Genomic DNA, 10,424 nt, shown 5'->3' on the forward strand with positions numbered 1-10,424 from the left:
GCTGTGGGCTACAATGTAGCTTGCCATCACCAGTGTGTGAATGGGTGAATGTAGTGTAAAGTGCTATACAAATGCAGGCCATTTACCATTTAAAGGTTAAATATGGATAGAATCAGCTCAGTTGGGCACTGCTACACTAATCTCCATCCAGATATCCTTCAGCATGCATGGTGAGGGAATCGATCTTGGTCAAGGCTTACAGCTTCATACTGACCTTGTTGATTTCTGTGTCTGAAAGTTTGGTTAAATTGCAAGTAATCAACATAACAACAGGAATATAAATCAAAGAAAGTAAAGTGCTTAATTTAAAAACAAAGCAACCAAAGACACTTTGCTGGATTAGATGGTGGAAAAAAAGTCTCATTGGAATAATCTGCAGTTTGTTATGCTACTAATTAGTGGGTAGATTACTGTACATCTAATATTCTGTCCACAGTGATGTCTATAAAACACTTAATTTGCCTGTTGAATCTTTTAGCAGACCATGTTCCCTTTTTTACTGTTTCTGTAGTAGTTTGCCTGCATGCATGTGTGGTCATCTAATAACTTTGAAGCTGCAGTTACTGCTGCCAATAAGACGTTAATGAAACTTACTGAAAAAAAGAGAGGGACTTGGAATCACTTAAAGGAAGTTATTATTTTGGGGCCAAATAAAACGGTTGCAGGTCTGCAACTTTTGTTATTCTCATAGTTGTTCATCAAGAAGGAGAGTAGAAGAACAGAAGGAGTATAATGTTTTTGTAAAACTGGTATGATAGTGTGCAAAAAATATTATAAATGCATTTAAAAAACTATACAAATCAGGATAAAATGAACCTGTATGGATTGGTTCTTTGCAGCTATACTACTTGAGTTGGTACAAACAGGCAGAATGATATTACATATAACATTTTAGGTTATGTAATATTAGCTACAAACAGCTAAATAACACATTGTCCCTTGCACACTGTGGACTGGACTTGGCCATCATTTTCTCACCTGATCTGTCTCCTCGCTCACCCCGTTCACCCTTCTCTCCCTTGAAACCCCTTTCTCCTCGGTTACCTGAGGACAAAACAGCACGAGACAACTGATTTACTGACAATGTCGATAATGATTACTTTAAAGAGTTTTATGTCACAGTACATGATGATTAAGCACGATGTAGTATAGAACATTTAGATAAAATATGAAATCAAGGAAAAAAGGAGGCTGGAACAGTAAGAGGTACTAAAAGGAAACAGCTGGAGGAACATTTTACAACAAAAAAGGTTAACTGGTAACAGGTCAGCACCATGATTGGGTATAAAATTGCATCTCAGAGTAGAGTTCTCAGAGTTTCTCAGAAGTAAAAGTGGGCAGAAGTTCAAAAATCTGAAAAAACAAAAAACCCAGCACCTACAAATTGTGGAACAAGAACTTTGACTATCTCGGGATCTACTTTACATGATTCATCAAATGATTCTGAGAATCTGAAGAAATTTCTGTACATAAGGGAATAGGCTGAAAATCAATCATTGGATGCCTGTGACCTCTGAGCCCTCACACAGCACTGCATTAAAAACAGGCATGAATCTGTAGTGAAAAGCACTGCGTGGGCTCAGGAACACTTCCAGAAATCATTGTGATTACAGCTCATTGTGCCATCCACAAATGCAGGTTAAAGCTCCTTCATGCGAAGAAGTCATATGTGAAGAAGGCCTAAGATTGTTGTGCAGCTAGAAACGGATATCAGACAAGTATGGGAACTCATTCCTCCCCCAAAAGTTCACCAGCTGTTCTCCTCAGTTCCCAGATGTTTACAGACTGTTGTTAAATGCAGAGGGGATGTGTTACTATTATCAAATTCTAACATAGGGTATTTTCTTAAATTTTACACCCTTTCGTACTGAGCATGTAAATTCAGTCATTGTACTGATCTCTTAGAGAACCAATATGTTAGTAAATTTGTCATTACGAATAGAAATGATGGTAAATACTTAAGTTTTGTTTGTTCAGTTAGACTGAGTGATATTTGTCATATTTTCATCCTACTTTACACAAAATAACAGAAACCAGGGATATGAGTTTAGGGATTAATCATGAATAACTGAAACTTGTAAAAATTGTAACAACAAATCAAATCGTTTTCAGTGTTTTCTGTCAAAATTTGGTTTAGTGAAAAGGGAAGGAGAGTTGTCTGTATCATAATATCCAATAAAATCCTGGTTAAAGTTAAAAGGGAAGCAAGCTATGCATAAACTGAACACAACCAAGACTGAATTACACACAGTGCCAACCGCAATGTAGCACAAAATGGGGCAGAAATGAGGTGAAAAAACAAGCAGGACCAAGAGCCATAACCCTCAGAGATGAGAACAGCTCAACCACTGAGAAGTCTCAAAACATCTGAACCTTTTCTTCACTTCTCAATCATTTCCTCTCATTTGTATATTTTTAGCTAATGTCTCTTAAATCATGAGGCCTGTAATTGACTTCTCATACATGTGGCTACGCCCTGAATCCTCTTCTTAAATAAATTCTAAACATTGTGGTGTATATGTGAATATTAATGCAGAGAAGAGCTGAAAAACAAAATGAAAATGCACTGACAAAAATCTTTTTAAGGTAATTGCTTAGGCTATTACAACATGGATGGAAAAGTTAATGGGATACAAAACAGCGACATTACTGCAAGTAAAAATCCTTGCATTTGTGGTTTGTGTAAAATTACAGTACATTTATGCACGACACCTCTCCCCAATCAGAAGCTTGGATACGACTATGTCTTATTTGTTTTCATTTCAAAATATAATGTTATTACAAATTCCCATGAATTAGCCATCCAAAGTTGGAGAGCATTTCAGTTTCAGTGCCAGTTGCTAACTCTCAGCCATGAGGTTTAAAAACCACAAGTCTGTTTTTGTCATGAAGCAACGAGAGGATCGGCTTTGAATGGGCACTTATCCCACCTTTAATTTGACCACAGTGTAGGTGCAAGCTGTGGTGGTCCTCAGCCACATGTGTTACAGCCTGTGTGTGTGTCTAAGCAGGGCAGCTAACCCTTTATACACACCCTCCACGTGACGTCCTCAGCCTTCAGTGTCACTTCTATCCTGACCACATCCTTAACAACTAAATAACACTGCAGGGAAAACCTAAACACAGTGGTGGGCTACTGCTGAGCCACAAGAGACAACAGATGCGTCTGATTTAAACCCTCACTGAGTAATTTTGCATACTGGTGGTCCTGAAAGGCAGCAAAGGGTAAGATGAGGGGAATTTTGTAAGGTAATTTGAAGCCTTAGTACAAATATTTATGGTAACCCTCAGGATAAACTGTCATAACTTTGATTAGCATCACACTTTTCATCTAGTGCCAACAGCAAGTAAATTCTTAATTTATATTTTTGGCTTATGAACAAATACCTTTAATAAAAAACAAATGAGCGTCAGCTGTATTTACTATTTTGTGGTAATGAGCAAATTCAAGCATTCCAGTGTGCTAAACCAATATGGTCCACTGTCACAGCTACACAACACCTACTAAAGATCAGTATATTCATTATCACTGCATTCCAGTAAGTAATGGCTCTAGACTTTTAATAATGTTTATGTTCAATGTGACCCATTGTGGTTTTCATTTTTTTTTGTCAAAATGTTAAAATGTTCATGTCAGAAAAATTCTCAAGCCTAGTGACAACTGGCCAGTGGATTAAGGTGCAAGTCAATGATGCATTTAAATAATATGGGTATTCCCATAAGGTTAATTCACAGAGGCACAGATGCCATAATCCCAGCAAACATGGCTTAAAGAGACCCTGACATAATGTTGTGCAGGGTTGGCTGTGGCCCAGGTGGTTGAGTTTTACTAAAAAGTACTTTAAATGGTCAACTGAGGAGAAAGGTGTTATATAAGCACCTTCAAACTCTTTTCATTTGTATGACTAAAGTCTCATTTGTTGTACGGTGAACTTACAGTAACATGTCGGACTGTTAAAAGCATTATGTCTGACTGCCCCTTATGTCAGCCTTATAAACCATGTGATGCACAGTTAGCAAAGTAGCATAAGGGAGCAACAGGATGCGAGTTTAAGTCAACCTTGTGGTATACATTTTTTCCTCTTTCCACCAGCATGAAAGGAAAGAAACGTATGGTATATCAGCAAAAAAAAAAAAAAAAGCAAAGACAAATATCAGCTAGACAGGGAAAATATTGTTATGCATTAATATAATTTTTTTAAATCATCTTTTGATATGGCAATGAAACATTTTTGGGAACTATAGACTAATAAGAATCATTAGGTTACTTACATATAAGCCTGAAACAAGGCCAAAAGTTTTAAAGTTCTGAGATAAATCTGTAAAGGTCAGGCTTCAAACTGCTCTTAATGCAAGGTTTCTATTTATTTAATTGTATGATCAGCTAACAACAGCTCTTTACTAATTTTGGCCAGCTGTAAATCTGAAAAGGTAAGACAGCATGAGAGCCACAGAGAGACAAAAATAACATCTAGCTTATGAAAAAACACAAGACTAAAGACCCAAGCGGTTTTCCGTAAGTGTTGGTAGAAACCAAAGTAGAGTTGAAAGAAGTTGCCCTCCAGGGGCCAAATTGCTAAAATTGCTTTGTGTCTGCTTTATGTATTAAACAGTTTGCTAACACGTTAGCAGTAAACACTTCACAATGTCACAGCACTTCAGAGTTGTCAGTTTTTTACTGTCCCCCAGTGGCTAAAAAAAGTCCAGCTTTACGCACCCAGAAATACCATAAAACACTGTCAGCAACCACAACTGATCTGACAACCAAAGGAACAGCCAACACCTTCTGCAGTCCCTATATATTCTTCCCACCGTTCATCTATAAAAAACCATGAGACTTCCCAGTGCTGTTTTTACAAGTTTTTTGTTTTCCCTCCTCCCTCCTGGATGACTGTCTTATACTGAGGCCCCATTCATAGCCGAGTCTCTCCAAAGCCTTCCTCCTTCACTGGTCTGTTAAACCTGAAACTGCACCACAGACGCGTAAAGCAGAAATACACACTGCTACAAACTACCGGGATCTAGATGTGAAGTTTCCTGTGTCCTTCACTTTACCTTAATTTTTGTTTTTCTGTGTAAAATGGTTATTGGTGTGATGTTTTGTATTGCTCGCTACATAACTAAGTTGTCAATCAAATAATGCAGACAATGCCAGAGTTTTTGTAGGTGACAATCTTTTCACGCCTGCTTGGTCATAATGGATGTAAAGTGAGTTTTCCTCTAATGGCTTCAATCAAGCTTATGTCATACTATTAAAATACAGGACATGTTTAGCAATAAATTATAATTCCCTCTACTTTCAAGACATGAGTGACAGGCAGTGGTAGAATATGACGTGCTATATGTATAAGAACAGCTTTTGTGAAACCCATGTTTAAGGACTCTTCATAGAGTTACTTTTTACAGTAAAACAGTAGTGGAACATGTCTGCTATCACTACAGATACATTATATTAAAGAGACATCACATAATGAGGAGATGTGGCACTCCTGAAATCTATGGAAAAACAAATAATGGAAGAATTGTTCTAATCTGATATGACTGCTGATTTCATCCTCTGACCAAAGATTAAATGGTAAACGGCCTGTATTTGTATAGCGCTTTACACATCCAGTCATCCACCCATTCACACACTGGTGATGGCAAGCTACATTGTAGCCACAGCCACCCTGGGGCGCACTGACAGAGGCGAGGCTGTCGGACACTGGAGCCACCGGGCCCTCTGACCACCACCAGTAGGCAACGGGTGAAGTGTCTTGCCGAAGGACCGAGAGTCCAAGCCTGCCAAAGCCTGGTCTAGACCTGGCAACCTTCCGATTACAAGGCGAACTCCGAACTCTTCAGCCACGATCGCCCGTGAGATTATTTACATCTTTACATTACATTTTAATACTTTTGGTGTGCACTTAAGGCAGGAGTCGGGGAACTCCAGGCCTCGAGGGCCGGTGTCCTGCAGGTTTTAGATGTGTTCTTGATCCAACACAGCTGTTTTAAATGGCTAAATTACCTCCTCAACATGTGTTGAAGTTCTCCAGATGCCTGGTAATGAACTAATCATTTGATTCAGGTGTGATGACCCAGGGTGATATCTAAACACAGGACACTGGCCCTTGAGGCCTGGAGTTCCCCCACTCCTGCCTTAAGGAGTAACAACAGCATTATGTGCCCTTTCCCTAGCATCCTCTTCATATGGCCTACTTCATTATAAATTTGATTTAAAGAACTGAAGGTAGATCTCCTCGATTACCATCGAGCATATCCATTATCCGTATCACTATTGTGTTGCATTGTGGTATAATTCAAGCTGATGAAGTGTCCGGTGCTTTCAAACTCGAATTTTCTACCAGGAATTAGTCCTAACAATGGGGTCTATTAGGAGACCCCACACTATGACCCTTCTGCCACCAGATATTTGGTTTTTGTCTCAGTTTATCTTATTCTCCTAGTGCTTTAGCATCTTTCTTCTAGTAAACACAATAAAAACAGTCTTTTACATTTGTATAAAATGAGCATGAAAAGGCACATTATTTTACACTATGTAAAAATGCCTAAAAAAAGGGAGAGTTGAGTCATAACAGCTAAGTGCAGGAGACAACAGGTCCAAGATTTCAAGAGCTACCGGCCAACATTTGGACTGTGGGACTTAACACTGGACAATTCAGCCAAACCCCGATCTGATTGGCAACAGCTGTCGGCTAAAGACACATTACACGCATACATACACAGTGACATGTCCACACAAGAAACTCTTAGACTGCAGTGCCTTATCATATTAGTCACGGCTATGATTAATTCAGAGCTGTGTTTATCTCAGTGTGTGTTTGTTATCATTGGCGCTGTCCAGCCCCCGATGGGGTTTATGTAGATTTAGAGAGATGATGAGAGAGTATAAAGACAGAAAATAAGAAATAACAACATAATGGACACTATCCAAGCTTAAAGATGGCATTTATCCTTGTTCTCACATTGTGGAAAACATGTAAAAACATTTACAGAGTGGAATGGAAAACTACTGGTAAATTCCCCACACTGTATATAGTGATATACTGAGTTGTCAGACAGTATTAGTTCTTCATTATGGATTTTGCCACATATAAAATATGATCCTATTATAATGATAAAGGTGTGTGGGTTCTATTCAAAAGTACCTTTAAATATGTTATTCAGGTTTCTGTGTCAGAATGTGGTTGAAATTTGTTTAAGTGCATGCTTCTTGGATCTTAATTTCCATGGTAGATTTGGAGGGGTTGTGTCATGACAACATGATGGATGGGGGCAGTAAGAAAAACTGGCTGGATTAGTGCATACTGGAAAATGAGTACGTACACACGCATCAACAAGTTTTCCTCTCTTTTTCTGACAGTTGTTCCATTGGAGCTAATAATATAGAAATATTGTTGCTTTCCAGCTGTTTAGTTGATAATCACGGTTTCTGGTAACATCCAATAATTTCTTGCATTTCATTGAATGGAAAACCTATTAGATAAGTAGAGACAGGTGTTTTGCTTGAATAAATGGGAGAGTATAAGCGAATATAGCTCCCATGGCTAAAGACAAAAAGCAAACAGTAGCACCTGTTGGTGATGTAAGAAGTGTTGTGTTCCTGATAAATCCTGGTACGGAACTTTTTCAGTGACATAAAGGTCAACAAGTCATGGAGTCATCTGAGGACTGAGTCTTTCAGTAGGCAAGTGTTGTTAAGATTAATATGTGATTTATACAAGACTACAGGGAGAAAAAGGACATCCGTACTGATGAGCTGCTGTGTGAGAGTATGACTAACTTATTTTAATGTGGCTACTAGCTGTTGCTCCACAAACACACAACTGCCTACATAGTTTTAAAGCAAAGATTACACTCTATGTTGTTGTAATGAAAAAAAATTCTTTCTCTCTGCACAAGAGCGAACAGATTAACCAGAGAGCAAGAAGCAGAAATAACTTGCTAAGCCCACAATTTTTACTGTATAGGAATAATTTTACAATAAAATTGAAGGAAAATGTATCTTCTTCCAAACAATGTCGTTTTAAAAGCAGACACCTTATGCTGGTTGATCTGTACACATTTGACTAAGAGTGCCATTTAGCTGTTCTTGCATTAACTGCTTCTTTTGACTCGCTTAAAAAAAAAAAAAAAAGTAGGAACAAAAATAAACACAGATCTGCAGAGAAGATTTTCAGGATGCTCAGGGTTTTTAAACCCGGTTGATATGATTCAGATTTTAAAAGCTGTTTTGAGAGAGCAGTGCCAAGCCAGTTTCAAAGTAAGTGACAAAGAAAGTAGAAAGTGGTAACTTATGCTTTTTGTAAGTGCTGCTTCACACACAACAATGAAAAGTGATGAGGTATGGTGGATTTGAATGTCACCATCTAATTGTTTGATTTGAATCTCTCTCTGATTTGTTGATACTTGCCTAGATTTCTTTCTGTGTCATGCTTGGAATGACCTTTTCCACACATTCACCTTTTTGCTGTACTTAAACACATACATGGGGGCATCAGGAGCCACTCGATACTTTGATACGTAGATTGAAATAGTCAGTGATATCAATATATTGACCTTCTGACTGGTATATGACCCTCACCGTTACCTGCGAAGGGACGGCAACCTTCTAGCAGCTCTGTATTGTATGCTCTTGCTTTTCCAGTACTTGGCTTTCTCATATTTGCATGCATAAATATCAGTGAGCTCATAAGACCAGGCCAAGTTAATTAGTATTAAACTCCAAACTATTAGTATCACGACTCGCACCACAAATGTACCTTTAGGCCCGGCAGGTCCAACGTCTCCTCTTTCTCCCGGCATGCCATCAACCCCACCAGACCCTTTCATTCCACGAGGGCCCTGGTTGCCTTTTTCTCCGGTAAATCCTGAAACACAAACAGACAATCATGAAAAAAAACAAAAACAAAACCTGCCTGTATTTTGCAACTGCCATTCTAAAAAGGCCAGAGACCCCACTCATATGGACTATTTTGTACACTTTCTTCTGTTACCGGCAGCCAGAATGGAGCTACTGAGTCAACAGACAGGCAAATTTGATGACACACTGATTCTTCAGCTTGCAGATCTGTACCGCAATTCATGTGGAAAAAGAAAAGATGTGGAAGAATGGATGAGGATGAAAAGAATTGTAAACTCTAGAGGGGAGTGAAGATTTTATCGCCTGAGTGTCAACACTAACTGAACCAGACTGGAACATACTCGATCTAATCATGGTTTTCATTAGCTGTAATCTGGATCCATGGTGTAAATAAACAATTACTGAATTTCTGTTAGGGTCCAGTCATCAGGTCTCCCAGTCCTATCTATGTCATTCCAACACAGCAAACAAACTCTATATTATTCTTTAAAGTGTATTAAGGTTTTGGAAGTCCTGTTAATATTAGTCCTGCTCATGTTCCACCATCTGGAATACACGAAAAACATCTTTTGTTTTGCTCCTAAAACATATCCACTCCATACCCCGTGGCATACAATGAGAACATTTGTTTAGAGTAAGCACAGTGAAATGTCTCAAAATTAGTGTGGTAATGAGTTATTGATTACACCGCCGAGGTGAGAGAAATCTTTTAAAAATGTCGCTGTGTTCTGACACGCTCTGATTACACTGTTGTGACTGTTCAGAAATAAGAATAAAATAATTAGGCATTAGAGCCAGAAACGCAAAATAAACCGATGATGGATGAGGCCATATAACTCAGTTCAACTCAAAAACCCACTGGGAAAATGCTATCTATCATAATTGGGATCCAGGGCAGAAATGTTCTTTTTGTTCTGCAGGCGAGTCCAACTGGACTGCTCCACATGTCAAGCGTCCTGCTGGATGTGATGACACATTCCTTTGGCTTCGGTGCAAGTGGAGCAACAGAACTCCGTGTAGCGCAATATAAACACAATGTGTAGATCTAGGTTATTAGAATTGATTATTCTTTTTAGAACTGGAAACAACAGTCAACATAAAATAAACAGATAACATAAACTAACATTGCTAAGGTCATTAGTTTGAACAATACGCAAAAAAAAAACAAACAAAAAATTTGAAGAATAGGCAGTGTTGGGAAGGTTACTTTACTCAATGAGAGTAACGTATTCTGAATACTTTGGATTACTTAATATATTATCAAGCTTTTTACAACTACATGAATGTACTATTGCTGTGTGATTTATTACTATTACTGAATGATATTCGCCATACCGATACCAAATAGATTTTTAAATCTTAATATAAATGAGTAACAGTAGGGTGGACATTAGTTAAGGCTGCACGTTTTGCAGCGATCTCCTATAGAAAACTATTTTGCGCATATATAAAACAGGTCTGGGGCTCGGAACCGTAGTAAAGAGACCTCTGGCTAATAAGTCGGGTTCGTGTCGGGCTCGTAGCCGAAAATTAGCTTTACTTTGTTGTCTGGGTCAACTTT

General features: G+C 38.4%; 1 protein-coding gene across 1 annotated transcript in view; it reads right to left on the reverse strand.

The window, feature by feature from the left end:
* Nucleotides 1-10,424, reverse strand: part of scara5 (scavenger receptor class A, member 5 (putative)) — a 110,116-nt gene that overhangs the window by 28,304 nt on the left and 71,388 nt on the right. Inside the window, exons 9-10 of the mRNA XM_005947969.3 lie at nt 8,763-8,870; nt 979-1,044 (exon numbers count right to left, since the gene is read on the reverse strand). Coding sequence (XP_005948031.1) covers nt 979-1,044; nt 8,763-8,870 — 174 coding nt within the window. The remainder of the gene's footprint in view (nt 1-978; nt 1,045-8,762; nt 8,871-10,424) is intronic.

Source organism: Haplochromis burtoni, unplaced genomic scaffold (assembly GCF_018398535.1).
Source record: "Haplochromis burtoni strain Fernald_Lab_line unplaced genomic scaffold, NCSU_Asbu1 Contig_567, whole genome shotgun sequence".
Classification (NCBI taxonomy): Eukaryota; Metazoa; Chordata; class Actinopteri; order Cichliformes; family Cichlidae; genus Haplochromis; species Haplochromis burtoni.